This window comes from Hydra vulgaris, chromosome 12 (assembly GCF_038396675.1).
Source record: "Hydra vulgaris chromosome 12, alternate assembly HydraT2T_AEP".
Taxonomy (NCBI): Eukaryota; Metazoa; Cnidaria; class Hydrozoa; order Anthoathecata; family Hydridae; genus Hydra; species Hydra vulgaris.
Window position 1 is genome coordinate 12,948,408 of NC_088931.1, and position 17,256 is coordinate 12,965,663.

Below are 17,256 nucleotides of genomic sequence, written 5' to 3' on the forward strand. Positions count from 1 at the left end.
TACAAGCAGGAATGTGTGCTGCAGCCTCGGGCGCAGAGTTATTGCATTTAAGAATTTCAAATTTGTGTTTTGTTTTTAAATGCCTTGTAATAGCTGTTGTTGTTGAGCCAGGTGTTTTGAGAATAATTTTACAGAGTTTACACTTCGAACTCTGTAATTCTTCGGACGATTCGAAATAGCCCATGCCTAAGATCTTTTAGTTGTGCTTGCATCTTTAAACTTATCCATATTTTTTATTTCATACGACTAAGACTTTTATTTGCCCGTCAAAGCTATATTAACTTGTTTTTTTTTCTATAATTCAAAATTTTTAAAGATCTTTTTAATTTATTTTAATAAATAATCACCATGGGATTTGTTTAACAATTAAAAATATGTAAAGCACGTATCTATTTTAATTTTAAAAGTAACGTTTTAAATCATTTGTTTACATATTTCATTAAACTTAAACTTTAAAAGTGATGCTTTTGAGTATTGTACAGCAAAAATTTTCAGTAACGAAAACTGTCTAAAAAGTCACAGTTTCAAAAAGATTTTGGTTTAACTATTAAAAAATGATAATTAATAACCTAATTTTGATATATATATATATACATGTTCAAAGTTGCTCTATAAAAAATTATGTGCTAAAAATATTGTTTGATTATTGATGATGAAACTTATTGTGTTACATATTTTGTTTAATTATATTTCTGATCTCTTCCATGTCTTCCAGGACAACAAAATTATTCAGCAATTAATATCAAGAAACTGAATTCCAAATATAAATGCATTGGAATGCAAAAACTCGCTAAAAAATCTCTTATTTTGGACAACAGAATGTGAATCTGGTGAAAGAAACTCTTGTTTTGCGATTACGGGAACAACTAACACCAAAATATACATCAAAGAGTGGCCCAAGAAGCATTTTTTGCGTTTTTTAAAATCTCAGACAGGTTATTCGTTATTTTAGTCCGATTTACCATCATACCAGATTACCACTTTACCATAAGCAGATGCCATACATACTAGATTACCAGTTACTAATCTGGGACATCTTCAAACTGGCTTAGAGAACTAGAGTAGATTTTGTTGAAAAACACTGCAATCCACCAAATTGCCCCAAATAACGTTTTTTCGAAAGATATTGAGTTATTGACAAAGAAAAGGTTCGATGTAAAAGTAGCTAAAAACATCCAAAACTCCAAAAATAAATGGTTTTGAGCTAACAAGAAAGTCCAGCCGAAGACCGTGCAAAAAGATAATTTCGAGTGTAAAACGCAAGGTGCGTGTGTTCTCTCGTACACAACTTCATAAACATACTTAAGTGAAATTTAAGAATATTAATATATGCATTTTCAAAATAAATATCACATTTAATATCGAAATTCAAAAGTTGAATAAATATCCTTTAAAATATCCGCGCAGATTTTTTCTGGTATATCTCTAAAAGCCACGCATGGACCGCACAGATGCCATTTGATAAAGAAGAGTGGTACATAGCAAATAATAAATTTTATAAAAAAAGTGTTTTTAAATGGTTTTATGATGAAAATAAAAATTTAATCAAATAAAAGAGTTCATTTAATATATTTCGAAGTGCTCGAAAAAAAGAATTAGAACTTTGTGCATAGCTTTCCGGTGCCATTAATATAAACTTTTCGGTGCCGTTAATATAAACTTTATTATTTTATGATCCAGAGTACCAAATATTATAGAGTATTAATCTTTATATTTAAACAATAGTATTTCTTTAGATTTAAACAAACAATAGTTTTTCTTTAGATTCAAACAAAAAGGAAGATAAATAGAACTTACTTGTAGTACTCTATAAGAGTTACAGCCGAATAATTTAAATTATTTAAATTATGATTTTCAAATCAAAGAACAAGCTACACTACAGATGACCAAGATTCTTTAAAGTTACTAATTTAAAACCAACGATTTGTAAGTTATATTAAGTTTCATAATAGTTAAAAGTTTATAGAACATATATTTATAAGTAAACTAACAAAAGATTGACATTGAGCTAAATATAAACAAAAAGAGTCAAAATTGACATTAACAAAACTAATTTTAATATTTAAAGTTATTATAAGTAAACTATGTTGATTTGTTTTTTATTCATAATAATCATTTTAAATATTATCAATTTAATTTTTAAATTTTAATGCTGTAAAGTATTTTTTTGTTTAAATTATTTTATTTAAATATGAAAAAAGTTTTCTAAAATCGCTTCACATCAAAAGAGTATTTAGTAATTAAAAGTTAATGTTCTATTGCTTTTAATATGTTTTCTTATTAACACCTATCAGTAAGTTATGATAACTTGAAAAGTAGGCTTGGTTAAAATTGGGTTTTTTTTTGTCAATTTAAAAGTACTTGTTAGAAGGGCAGGCAACTTGATGAAAACAAATATCTTATCTATTTCTCTGGTGGACAGTAGTTTTTAAAAATTAGTCGAATCATAAGCCTGATATGTTAATATGTTTGAGAATTTTGAAATTCCTAAATTTGATATTATTGGTAGTAAAACAAGTTTACATCTGATATTATTTGAATAAATTTTCTTACTTTAAATTTTTTTTATATATATATATTCGTCATTATTAATATAAGTTTGTACAACACTTTACCGTGAAATATATGACTGGAGCAGTAGAAGACAATAGTCTTATCATCTTGCCCCATTTTTGTCGTTGACAAAATATAACAAAAATGTAAACCAAATACAAATATAATAAAATATTTATAATACATATAATTTTTTTTTTTTTTTTTTTGTTTATTTTTTTTTTTTTTACAATGAACATGATTAAATAACCAAGTAAGTAATATAATAGAATTTCAAGAAAAAGTGAAGATTTAAAATGAAAAAGGAAAAATAAAAAAAAATTTTAAAAATAAGAGATTGTTTCATTAATGTTGAGGTCTAGTAGCTGTTGTTTTACAACGCATTTAAAATGTTGGAATGAGTTTATCGTTTTTATTTTGTTTGTTAGAAATGAGTTCCACAATTGGGGTCCTCTGCTGGATATTGAGAATTTAGATTGTCTTAAAGAGGTTTTCGGAATATAGTAGTTCTTGATAGAGTATTTTGTTTGATATTTGTGATTGATAAGGCAAAAAAAGTTATGGAAGACTTCAGGGACCAGATCATTTTTGAGTTTAAACATGAACTGAAGAATGCAATAGATATTTTGTTCATAGATATTAAGAACTCTTAGTTCCTTCATTAAATGTTTAGAATTGGAATTTCTATTTGCGTTTGTTAATATACGGCATGCTTGTTTCTGTTTTTTATATATTAAATCTAGTTTTGATTGGTAGGTACTAGCCCAGGCAATATTGCAGTAGTTAATATAGCTATGTATATATGCAAAATAAAAACTTTTAAGGCATGGATAATTTAAAATACATCTGGTTTTATGTATAATTCCAATGATTTTAGATATTTTGTTTTTTAATATATTAATGTGGTCTTTCCAGCTATTATGTTCATCTAAGAATACCCCGAGAAATTTGACTGAGAACGCTCGATTTAGTCTAACTTTGTCTAATAGAATATCTGAAAGTTTTAATGGTAGTTTGTCTGAATTGTATGGTTTTGTGAAAAAGATATAATTACTTTTCTCAATGTTGACAGAAAGTTTGTTTGCTTTAAACCAATCGCTTAACTCTTCATGTTCCTGATTTACTGTATTTAAAAGTGTAGTAATCTTAGAGTGGGTATAGAAAGCTTGAGTGTCATCTGCGAAAAGAATGAAGTTCAATATACTGGAAGATAAAAATATGTCATTTATATAGATTAGGAAAAGCAGAGGTCCTAGAATAGACCCCTGGGGAACACCACATGTGACGATTTCAAGGAGAGTGTATGTTTTATTGTAAAATAAGGCTTGTTTACGGTTTTTTAGATAGCAACTGAACCATTTTAAATTTTTATTTTTTATACCATAACTATAAAGTTTGTATAGAAGGGTTTTGTGATCCACTGTATCGAAAGCCTTTGAAAGGTCGATAAATACTCCAAGGGTGTGTTTGTTTTTGTCGAAGCCACTTAAAATTTCGTTAACTAATTTTATTACAGCATGTTCAGTTGAGTGGCCTTTTTTAAATCCGTATTGGTTGTTGTAGAGGATGTTATGATTTTGGAGGTATGTAAAGAGTCTATTTTACATTATGCGCTCCAATATTTTTGAGAAGCATGGGAGTATGGAGATGGGTCTGTAGTTGGATAAAGTCGAGTCATCTCCGCTTTTAAATACTGGAACTACGCGTGCTAATTTTAGGCGGTCAGGAAAAACTCCATTTCTTAATGAGAGATTAAAGATATACATTAGGGGATACTCAATAACGTCATAAACGTTTTTAACAACTTTAGAGTCTATGTCATCAAGACCAGAACTTTTTCTGGACTGTATGGTTTCAAAAGCATTCCAAAGCTCATCAGGAGATAAGTCATACTCATCCATTGTTAAGTCTAATTTTTTTTAAGTGTGATTTAAATAGTTTTTTACTTTGAGTTATTTTATTTGCTAACGTCTTTCCAATGTTTATAAAATAATTGTTAAAGCTTTCAGCAATTTCTTTTTTATCACTGATAAATATGTTTTTATCATTAGTATTTAAACGTTTAGGCAGTGTATTACCAGAGTCAATCTTTTTTTTTCCTATTATTTTTTTTATAACATCCCGTGTTTTTTTTGTTATTTCCGATATTGTTTTGCAATAAATTAGAATAATATTTTTTTTTTGCTTGTTTTTTTATTTTTTCAAAGAGGTTTTTATAATTTTTGTATTTGTTTTCATTTTTGTAAGTTTTTTTTTTTAAGTATTTTTCATAGAGTCTTTTTTTTTTGTGGAAGATTTAATAAGACCTTTGGAAATCCATGGACTGTGTAAGCTTTTAAGTTTAATTAGTTTTTCTTGCTTTGGAAACGCTTTTTCATACGCATCACTGAACTCTAAGTTAAAATATTCATAAGCGTTATTTGCGTCTTTGTAGTTGATGAGTTGATCCCAATCTACCAGTGATAGATAGTTACGAAATGTTTCAATGGTATTTTTTATCTATCTTTCTTTTTTTAACGCTTATTAATTTGTTTGATTCCTTGATTGATTTTTCTTTGTATATTGAATTTGATGTGAAAAATATTGGGAAATGATCACTTATATCAGTTCTTATGATTCCGCTTTGAGTGAGATATTTCGAGAAGTTATTAGTAAAAATATTGTTTATGAGAGTTTCAGTTTGACGAGTTATGCGAGTTGGTTTATTAATTAATGCTAAAATATTGTGCTGATAGAGGAGATTTAGTAAGCGTTCGACTTTAATATCATTTTTTAGGTTTAAAAGGTTTATATTAAAATCCCCCATTAAGTATATTTGTTTATTACTAACGCTTACTAAATACTGTTCTAAATAGTTTTCAAACGTTGTTATATTTCCGCTAGGTGGTCGATACATTGCGATTAAATAAACACTTAAATAACGACTCACATTCCGCATAAGATTTTCACATACTAAGATTTTCTGAGTTTCTAAAAGACATATTACCTTGAATTCATGGTTTATGTTTCGTAACAAAGCTTTAAGATTTTCAAAGTCTTTTTTAAGACTTATAATGTTTAGGGTTAATGTCAAAAAATAATGGTTGCGTTGAGTTAAAATAACAAGATACTTCCTCAACATTAAAGTAACAAGAGTCAATTTCAATTTCATTAAAAAGATTTATATCAGGATCTTTATTTTTATTCAAAAGCAGTGAATTATTTTTATCAAAAAACTTAAAAGTTTTTGTTTTATTTGTTTTGTCAGCCATTTGTATTATAAAAAAATAAAAATATACTTTTGAAAACGAAAATTAATATTTTTACTTACTTAGATCTTTCTTGGTAAAATCACTTTTGAATTTAATAATTTTGTCGTACCTTACAGCGACGTTCTCTCCGTTTTCTCTTCTTAGCTTCGCCTCTGAAAATAGCTTCTTTCTTATAATTGAAGTCTCTCGAGAGTAATCTTCGTTTATATAAATGTTTAGTCCTTTGAGTCGGTGGGCTTCTTTCAGGATTTTTGTTTTGTCTTTAAATCTTAGTAATTTTAGAATTATAGTTCTTGTTTTTCCGTGTTTTTTATACCCTGTGCGATGGGCTCGTTCGATCTCTACTTCATTCACTTCCAAAGTTTTAGAAAATAATTTTAAAACTTTATCTTCGGTCTCATCCCAGGTTTCGTTAACACTTTCCGTAATCCCTTCAATTCTAAGATTATTTCGTCTTGAGCGATCTTCTAGTATTCTATTTTTCTCATTAATATTTTGTATTGGGCTTTTTTTCTCTAAGTTGTTACTTACCGTTTTGACTTTTTGTTCAATTAAATGTTCGTGAAAGTTTAGATTTTCCTTTAACTCATTTAATTCTTTTTGTAGTTTGTTTATTTTGTTTACATTATCAGCAGATTTGTTTTCAATCAATCCCAATCGATCGTTTATTATTTTCAAATTAGAACTCAGAATGTCAACAAAGTTTTTTTCTTGTTGTTTAAGTATTTTTTCAATTTCTTTTTTGTATTCATCGAACATTTGAGCCAGCATTTTCTTTATTTCTGATATTGTTGCAGCCATACTTTTTTTTTTTTTTAGAATATTAGTCTTAATCTGTTCTAACCTATGTAGCTATGAAATACGTAATATTGATGTTCAATTTTTTTTTTGCACCTCACAAATTTATTTCTATTTTAAACAGCCTCCCTAATTTATTTCTATTTTCTAACATCCTTTGTTAAATATATAAGTTTGAAAAAATTTATTTCAAAAATACCTAAGAGGGGTATTTATTGCCCCCATCATCGCCCTTCCCAATGGATCCGCTCTTGGTTGTTGTTGTTGATAATAATGTTATTGTTGTTGATGTCGTTGCTATCGTTGTTTTTATTGTTGTTGTTGTTGATGTTGTTGTTGTTGTTGTTGTTGTTGCTGTTGTTGATGGTGGTGGTGTTTTGTTATTACAACAACAACCCAAAAGTGAAACTTTTTGAGAAATTTTACACGGTTTTGGGCCAAAAAAGTAAAAGATCTTACAAAGGATATCTCAAAAGTAATCTTAATATTTTTCAGTTTTAAACTTTTTAAGTATCGTCATCTGGGGATCATTAAAGTAATCAAACTGTATGTTTGAAAAATTTGTCATTAAATGATTACTACACTTGCATTTTTTTGTCAGACATAGTATAACATCACTAAAAGTTCAAAGATGATTTGTACAGACTATCGAATAACCTTTTTTCTTTAACAACTCTGTTGCATACACGTAAGCTAGGTTTTCAAACGTATGTAACATTTTAATTCTTAGAAGATCATGCTTTCACAGAATACCATTCAGTACACTGAATAATCGTTTTAGAATCAAAAATGCCAAAAAACCGGTGGACTGTAGAGTTTGTCAACTGAATATGAACAATTTTTGCTTTTCATATTTTAAAGCTTTTACATTTTTATGCTTTATAACTTTTATAGCGTTTATTTGATAAAAAGAAAGAATTTGAAAATGAGATCAGTCAAATCAATAAATGAAGTTAGACAAGTGAAATCAGTGAGATAATTCAAATAAATTAGACAAGCGAAATCTGTTAGATCAATCAAATAAGTTAGATATGTAAATCTGTGAGATCTCACTTTGACTCACCATTTTAATACTTTAGCAAACAGATAAACTAATTTAATAGTTGGCAGAAATAATTATAAATTAAATAATATACAGAAAACCTTAACTAACTGATATACAGATAATCTTAACTGACTAAAAACGAAACAGAAATATAATTTGGTTGAACTCTCCCTAAAACAAAATGTTGCAACATTTTCGCTGTACAGAAGGTTTTCCATCTCATATAATATATAATAATTGCACATTTCCCTTCCAATAATAAATTGCTCAAAACTTTTAACAGAAATACCATTAAAATAAGTTATGAAATATGCTTATCAAAAAAATATTATTTACAATGCATTGTTTTTTTACAAAATAACCCTGATAAAGAATTAACCTAACCAAAAGCGAATGAAAAAAGCGTTACATCAAAGACAGATAATATTTTAAACAAAAAAAAAATAACATGGAGACTATGCTGTTAAAATATATTTGGCAATTAAAAAGGAAAAAATAATAAATTTGAATTAAACTGGTTTAGTCTAAAAACTGCACATGCCTATAACAATATTTCTAAAAAGAATATGCAATGTTTGCTAGAAAGACTTAAAGTTATTACCGAATCATGGATTAAAATTTAGCTCCCAAAAATGGATCAAGAAAATTTACTAAACTAAATTTCTAAATGCAATCATGAAAATAATCAAACTTTTATAATATATATATGTGTATATATATATATATATATATATATATATATATATATATATATATATATATATATATATATATATATATATATATATATATATATATATATATAATATAAATATATATATATATATATATATATATATATATATATATATATATATATATATGTATATATATATATATTATCAGGAGTGGATCCAGGCTGTAGCAAGTGTAGCAATTGCTACAGTCAGCTCAGTTTTTCTTTTTTTTTTTTTTACATACATTTGTTTTTTCATGCAAAAGAGAATAATAATTTAAATAATATATGAAGGTTACAAGCAGTGAAAATGCGGCGCTTCAAAAATTTATTCAAAATTGTAGCTGAGCCAAGTTGACTATGTTACGGAACTATTTAATTCGGAAAAATAAAATGCTTCACTGAAAAATCCATGTTTTTAACGGGTTTTGTCTCACATGTCCATAAAATTTTGAAAGAATGTCAAATATTTTGCAGCGTATCAAGTTAAATTGAACTGGGAGTTTAAAAAAATGGCAAATCGACTGTAGCAACTGAAGCAATAGTCAATTTTTCATATTTTGAAACAACTCGATACTATACATACCCCCAATAATTTATTATATATTTAGGCTATTTAACTGCAAGCTTTTTATTAACAAGGAGGTCTTACGTAGTGACTAAAAGTCATCAAGCAAGAACCTGTAGCAAAAAAAAAGAAGAAAGCGTAGCAAATACAGAAACTCTATTAAATACCAACTCTCCGTTTATAAAACTTATTTAAATGAATTGGATAGCAATCATTAAATGAAAATGTTTTTAGTCTATTATTAAAATGGTAAAATTTGTTTATGTTTATGAAAAATGGTGAAATGTGTTTATTGCTGTTCTACGAGTTATTTATCATTGAAGAAGTCAAACAATTTAAAAACATTTTAAAAACGTTTTTATAGATTTCCCAGAGACAAAGAGAAGAAAACACGTTGGATAGAATGTTTGCCTAATGTGAGTTTTAAAACACTATATTATATGACCTCTTAGATAGATTTTTAGTTTATTCTAAAATTGCAATGAACTTTCTACTAGTTTTTTTTTTAATTTGGAAATTCCTACTAGGAACTATTATGCTCTCTGACAAGGTGTATGTTACAAAAATCTAATTGTATCAGGAAGTTGCAGTTTTTGGAAAACCAATGGTATAAATTCTCTTTCGAAAAGTGTTTAAGATGTTATGATAACTTGTAATACAAATGTTTGATGGTCTAAATTTCTTTTGAAAATGTCGTGAAAACCTGTTAACAAATAAATTCCTAATTTTTATGTGATCAAATTCATTTAACTTTAAATCAGTAAGAGAGTCGAATAGCAAAGCAAAGGCAAAAGCAAAGTTATATGTGATGAAGATTTAACTCTAACATTTTATGAAAAACCCTGGTTAACTACAGATGGAACTCTTTTGTTGTTTGACTTTTGTCCACGTTATCAAAAAAATACAAAATAATGGACTCAGAATGCAAAACGTTTTTTTCTGATAATACTTACAATGTTCTTCTTAATCACCCTGAAACTTCTACTATCTCAAACTTTAACAAGACTGGTAACTTTATTAAACTTGTTGTCACATAATGGAAAACTTTTAATCTAAAAAGTGTGGGCATATATTTTAGGTTCAATAATGATCAAAAAGCCTCCTCAGAGATCTAAATGATAAGCAAAGAAAAGTTGTTTTGGATTTTTGCGATACAGCATTATGCATGAAAAAACAAGCATTTCACAAAGCATTTCACAAATTATACACATAAAGAACTAGTCAAGCTGATTAAAATGCTATTAAGAGAAACATTTTTGTTACAAGTATATTATGTTAGGAAAATTTGTTATTAAACTACTTTAAACACAAATGAGAAATTTAAGAAAAGTATCTTTAAATATATTTTTTAGGTGTTCTTCGAAACCAAAGAATTCTCTTGTTTACATTAAAATGTATTTTAAAATTATGATTTGCTTAGCGAATATGAAATTTTGACCAGTATTTTATTTTTTTAAACTTTGGTCAATATCCAAAATCATTTAAAATAGGCGAATTAAAAAAGTCCTTTTGACAATACTGTTCAATGGCTTTTCTTTAATTTGATTGAAGATAAAGTTTGTTTGACTTCCATATTCAATACTTTAATGCATTACTTAATTGAAATTGAGTGCTATCATCACAATACACTTTTCTATATTAACAAAGAACTATACTGTTTTAAACAAAGAACGACCATATTAAGTTTGTCTCGTTAGGTTGATATTTATTCATTGACGCTTTTTTTATTATTTGCTGAGATTTGTTAATTTTATCGTTGTTAATTGCAATATGCATGAAGTTTGTTGTTTTTAAATTTTAAAAGCATTCCTTATTCATTTAAAGCAATATTTTTTTATTGAAAAAGTTTAATTCCTTAAGTGCTATTTTTTATTTGATTTGAAACCTGTTTTTTTTTCATTATTTGCTTGTTTTTATTTTAAAATATCAACCTCCGAATTTTTTGCAGACCAAAACATTTTACAAGCACAAATATTTTGTTGATTTAAATATATAGATAAATTTATATGATAATGTTTTGTGTATTATTTGGCATAAATGCATTGACTAGCAATATGAATACCAAGAACTAAATGTAAATACATCAATACACTGGCGCCAACGGTGTGTGATAACCTCCTCCCACACCCTATCAATGAATTTTAGTTAATTATGTCTGCAAATTTAGCTCATTTAGACCAGCCAATCACTATATGTAGATCATATAGTACAGACGGCAAACTTGTACTTTTATAACTGTCGGCAAATATGAAAAGCGAGGACCTTTTTTTTTATTTAGACAAAAAAATACTTTTGGCATTTTTGCTACAGTCAATAAAAATGCTGGATCCGCCCCTGTATATATATATATATATATATATATATATATATATATATATATATATATATATATATATATATATATATATATATATATATATATATATATATATATATACTTGTATAGCACTTATATAGCACTTATAAAGCACTTATATAGCACTTATTACGGCACTTATATAGCACTTTGGCATGACACGGCAAATCTTTTAAATTGATTTAAATCAGTTTTCTAGTTTTATAGCTAAGATTTGGTCTCATAAAATTTAATACATTACTGAAGAGTCCTAAAGGACGAAACAATATTGTCTAATGTTGATTATATATATATATATATATATATATATATATATATATATATATATATATATATATATATATATATATATAATAAATTTATATGTAAATAATATATAAAAAATATATATATATATTTTTTTTTTTAGGCAAAAAAATATTTTTGCCATTTTTGCTACAGTCAATAAAAATCCTGGATCCGCCCCTGTATATATATATATATATATATATATATATATATATATATATATATATATATATATATATATATATATATATATATATATATATATATAGTATATATATATGTATATATATATATATATATATATATGTATATATATATATATATATATATATATATACATACATATATATATATATATATATATATATATATATATATATATATATATACATATATATATATATATATATGTATATATATGTATATATATATGTATATTTATATATATATATAAATTTATATATATATAGTATATAAAAATATATATATATATATACAAAAATTATAAAAACGAATGACCAAACTAAAATCATAACTCTAAAGAATATTCTTCTTTACAGCTAATTTTTTGAAAGTTAATGAAGCTAATGTAACTTCTCGGTTGCAATATAACTACGGTTTTTTTATTTTATATATATATATATATATATATATATATATATATATATATATATATATATATATATTCATATATATATTCATATATATATTTATATATATATTTATATATTTATATATACATATATATATATATATATATAAATATATATATATATATATATATATATATATATATATATATATATATATATATATATATATATATATATATATATATATATATACGCACACAGACACACACACACAATATTCAAAAAAAAATAAAGCAACAAAAATAAAATTCTTAACATTCTTTAGAGTAGCGAAAACAAACATACTTAAAGGAAATGAAAAAATAACAACAATAAATAAAACCAATTCAACAAAAAAACGTCAAATAAAAATATAGCAACAACGATAAAAACAGTCAATGAAACCGATACAAAAAAAAAAAAGAAATCAACAAATCTATATTTGTTGTTAAATATAATTTTGTAATTATATAACAATTTTCCTTCGCCATAAAAATTAATTCACCAAATTACTAAATTTTAATATTAAAAAATTAAAAACTGTCTTTTTAATTATTTTTAAAAAAATTATTATTCCCAAAACCTTCGATAACTTGATTTGTTGTTATTATTACTGCTCTCATATTAATCTATATCTTTATTTATTACCTTTATTACCATTGTTACTTTTTATTATTATATTTTATACTTTATACTATTATTTATATTATGTATATTTATACTTTTTATTATTATATTTGTTTTTATTATTATTTTTGTTAATATTCTAGCTATTGTTATATTTTGTTGCATTGCTATATGTTTATACATTGCTATATGTTTATACATTGCTATATGTTTATACATTGCTATATGTTTATACATTGCTATATGTTTATACATTGCTATATGTTTATACATTGCTATATGTTTATACATTGCTATATGTTTATACATTGCTATATGTTTATACATTGCTATATGTTTATACATTGCTATATGTTTATACATTGCTATATGTTTATACATTGCTATATGTTTATACATTGCTATATGTTTATACATTGCTATATGTTTATACATTGCTATATGTTTGTGCTATTATTATCCTAATTATATATTATTAGCATTTTGTTTACTTAATATTAGTTATTTTATTATTTGTAAATATCCTTGAATGTAAGATCTTTATTCAGAAATTTATAATTGTAATTATAATTATATATGACAATGCTAAATACCGCGTCAACCGGGGAAACAAAATATGCCAACAAGCTTTTTAATGGTTTAACAAAGCTCAATTTAAACATAATGTTCTAAGCAAATAAATAAATTAAATTGTGCAAAGTTAAATGTCTAAAAAAAATAAGTTTAATAAACAATCACTAAAAAATTATATAACAACAAATTGAATAAAGCCAAAATGTCAAATAAATTGGCAAAAATAGCCACTGAAAATATCTCTGTCAACAACAAAATATTGATAATATATAATATTATCCATCGAACAAAACATGAAAAAAATATGTATAAAAGAGAGAAAATAAGATGGGTGAAATGAAGGTCAGTTTTTCCTGAAAGGTACAATTGTGTAACATGGTGTTTTGGAGAAGTTAACACTAGTATATCGCGTTTATATATATATATATATATATATATATATATATATATATATATATATAATATATATATATATATATATATATATATATATATATATATATATATATATATACATTTGTAGATATATTCGAAAATGAAAGTAAAATTTATTCAAAAATGAAAGAAAAATAAAAAAATAAAATACTTATCATTCTTGATAGTAGCAAAAATAAATATACAAAGGAAATGAAAAAATAACAACAATAAATAAAACTAAATTAATTTAAAAACCAACGTCAAACACCTTAGCAATTATACAGCAACATTGAAGAATGTATATGAAAACGCCAAAAATACGTAATAGTTTCTAAAATCAGAGAAAGATAAATATCGAAATTGTACAACCTAAAAATACATCCTATAAAAGCTACTGTGAAGAGCTTAATCCTAAGTAAGACAAGCGACAAGCTGGATACAGTCCAGGTACAGTAACTTCAATAGAAAAAATTAAAATCAAGAATGAAATTAAAGAAAGAAAAGAAAGCAAAGATGTTTAACAAATATAATTTATATTTTTTATTTGAAAATTATTATTTTTTCATTTTTAAAAAGTTTTTAATTAATTTTTTTTTTATTATTATTATTTCAAAAAGTTTTTTTTGCTTCATTTTTATTATGTTAAGAAAACTTAGAAAACAGACTGTTAAAATGTAGTAACTTTGTTATTGTTGTTGTTAATAGAGCTAAAAGATTAGGTGTTAAGAAAGCAGACAATTTGATGAAAAAAATTATGTTACAAACATAATGTTAGTTTAAATAAATACAAAAAAAAAAAAAAAAAAATAAACACCAAGTTTTTATAAACTAAAAAACAAATCTAAATTATGATAAAAACTATTTGCAAACATGAACTATGAAGAAAACACCAGAGAAGGTGAACAAATTTAACAATTATAAAAAATTCTCTGATGAACGATTTTTCTTATAAATTCATTTATAAGTATTGATTCATTAAAATGTTAGGGGATTTCGATGTGTTATTAGCTTGTAAAGAATTTTTCATTATTTAAGCATTTAATAAAGTTGTAAATAAACATATAGTAAAGAAGAATTTTCGAACTTTGAAAACTGTTGCATTCGTGAATACACGAATCATATTTGAAATAGATGAGTAAGTATTGGTAACTTTTTTTTAATTTATTGTTTTTATTCCATAGCTTATAGTGTCTATTTAAACAACATAATTAAAGAAAAATAAACAATTGTTAACGACAACAAACCTATGCAATTGTTTACACTTAACAAAGTTGTTGTTTAAAACAAGAACTCTATTAAAGATGTTCAATGATATCTTTTGAACGTTCAAAAAACGTTTTTTGAGGTCCCGTGTCCACTGGGAAGGATTTTACGTGAAATTCTGAAAATCATTTGTTTTAAAATTTTATTCAGACTTTTAAAGATCAGTATCCCCTAATTCTATAGTTATAAAAAAATACTTGGCTGACATTGACATTTGACATTTAAGCTTTAAAAAAATATATTCATTAAGGTTTAAGTATGTCCCAGTGGGCACGGGACCTTAAAAAGACGTATTATTACGTTCCGTACCCACTAAGTACTGAAGCATTTTATGTTAAATATTCGAAATGCTTATTGAACATTGTTTGAATTAATATTAACTACATAATAACTTAAATTTTACGACATTTTAGTTTTTTTTAAAGTATTTATGATTTATAATAAATAACATTTTTAGTTTATTTTGATGCTATTTATATTTTCAGATAAAACATAAAAAAATGAATGAAGCAATACAGAAGTACAAGTTTCTAAAATCAAACACAGTAGGGATTGTAGGCGTCTCCGTAAAGGAAGGACAAAATCTATTAGGTGTTGAACTTGCCCCTGAAAAAATTAGGAGTGGTGGACTTTTTGAAGTCATAAAGAGTTTAAATTGGGACTATTTAGACAAAGGAGATATCAAAGCCGAAGACATTCAAACACAAAAATGCTCAGCAAAGATATACAAGTACAAAGAACTTAAGAATGTCGATATTATTGGTCCAGCGAACGAAAAGCTACACAACACAACTTCAGAGATCGCTGAATTAGGACAGTTTTGCATTACTCTCGGAGGTGATCACGGATGTGCATCTGGATCCATTTCAGGGCTGAAAAAAGTTTATAAAGATTTAAAGGTAATATGGGTAGATGCACACTCTGATTGTAACATTCCCGAAACTTCTCCAAGTGGAAATTACCATGGAATGCCTGTTGCTCATTTACTTGGTTGGATTCCTGACGGAAGTGTTCCTGGTTTTGATTGGTTTAAAAGTTGTTTGAAAAACGAGGATATTGTTATAATTGGTTTAAGAGACGTTGATGAAGGAGAAAAAGTTTTACTTAAAAAACATGGAATTAAATGCTTCTCAATGCATGATGTAGTCAAATACGGAATCTCCGGGGTAATGGAGAAAACATTTGAGTATTTCAGAAAAGACGGAGTTGATCACCCAATTCATATTAGCTATGATGTAGACGGTATTGATCCTACAGTAGCTTACGGAACAGGAACAAAAGCTAGAGGTGGCTTATTGTACAGAGAAGCTCACTATATATTAAGAGAGGTTGTAAACACTGGGCAATTTGTCAGTATGGATGTTGTTGAGGTAAATCCTTTACTTGACAAAGAAAAAGAATACTTTCATGGAGATAATAAGCTAATTAAAGGCACAGAAACTGTTTGCTTGGCTATTGAACTTTGTGCTTCAGCGCTTGGACATACCTTGCTGTAAATAGTGTAACATCATATAAATGAACATAATATATACAATGAAAAACAGTTGATTTACAACAACAAATAAATAAATTTTTCAATTTTGACGTAACTACAAATATACTTAAGGCTAACAACTTTTAATATCTAAGTGTAAATTGTATTTTCAATTTTTTGTAATTTAATTATTTTGGATTTTAAGTATTTTCTTTTTTAAATATTTTGTAATGGAAACATTTTGTAATTAAAATAATTTTTAATTTAAATATATTTTAATTTAAATATGTTGCTTCAATTTTTGGTATCTTTATTGTAATTTAATATCATTTCTTATCTAGTTTTATATTTTATTTTTGTCAAAAAGAAAGGAAAAATGCTTTAAAAGTTGTACTTATTTAACTAAACTTAATCTATTTGTAAATCTGTCAATCTATCTATCCTGTCTATCTATCTATCTATCTATTTCTCTGTCTCTCTGTCTCTCTCTCTCTCTCTCTCTCTCTCTCTCTCTCTCTCTCTCTCTCTCTCTCTCTCTCTCTCTCTCTCTCTCTCTCTCTCTCTATATATATATATATATATATATATATATATATATATATATATGTATATATATATATATATATGTATATATATGTATATATATATATATATATATATATATATATAAATATATATGTATATATATATATACAT

The 17,256-nt window shown here is 25.3% G+C and overlaps 3 protein-coding genes across 3 annotated transcripts; 2 read left to right on the plus strand and 1 right to left on the minus strand.

The window, feature by feature from the left end:
- Window positions 1-5,855: 5,855 nt before the first annotated feature.
- LOC136087964 (uncharacterized) lies at window positions 5,856-6,605 on the minus strand. The gene has a single exon (XM_065811596.1). It carries the CDS (start codon window positions 6,603-6,605, stop codon window positions 5,856-5,858), a length of 750 nt encoding a protein of 249 aa, XP_065667668.1.
- A 236-nt stretch (window positions 6,606-6,841) lies between these two features.
- On the plus strand, window positions 6,842-15,582 carry LOC136087965 (uncharacterized). Its single transcript, XM_065811597.1, has 3 exons — window positions 6,842-7,004; window positions 12,977-13,276; window positions 15,572-15,582. The coding sequence occupies exons 1-3, from the start codon at window positions 6,842-6,844 to the stop codon at window positions 15,580-15,582; spliced, it is 474 nt and encodes a 157-aa protein (XP_065667669.1).
- LOC100201764 (arginase) lies at window positions 14,119-16,847 on the plus strand. The gene is made up of 2 exons (XM_065812226.1): window positions 14,119-14,270; window positions 15,572-16,847. Exon 2 carries the CDS (start codon window positions 15,587-15,589, stop codon window positions 16,580-16,582), a length of 996 nt encoding a protein of 331 aa, XP_065668298.1. The 5' UTR covers window positions 14,119-14,270; window positions 15,572-15,586; the 3' UTR covers window positions 16,583-16,847.
- Window positions 16,848-17,256: the final 409 nt, after the last annotated feature.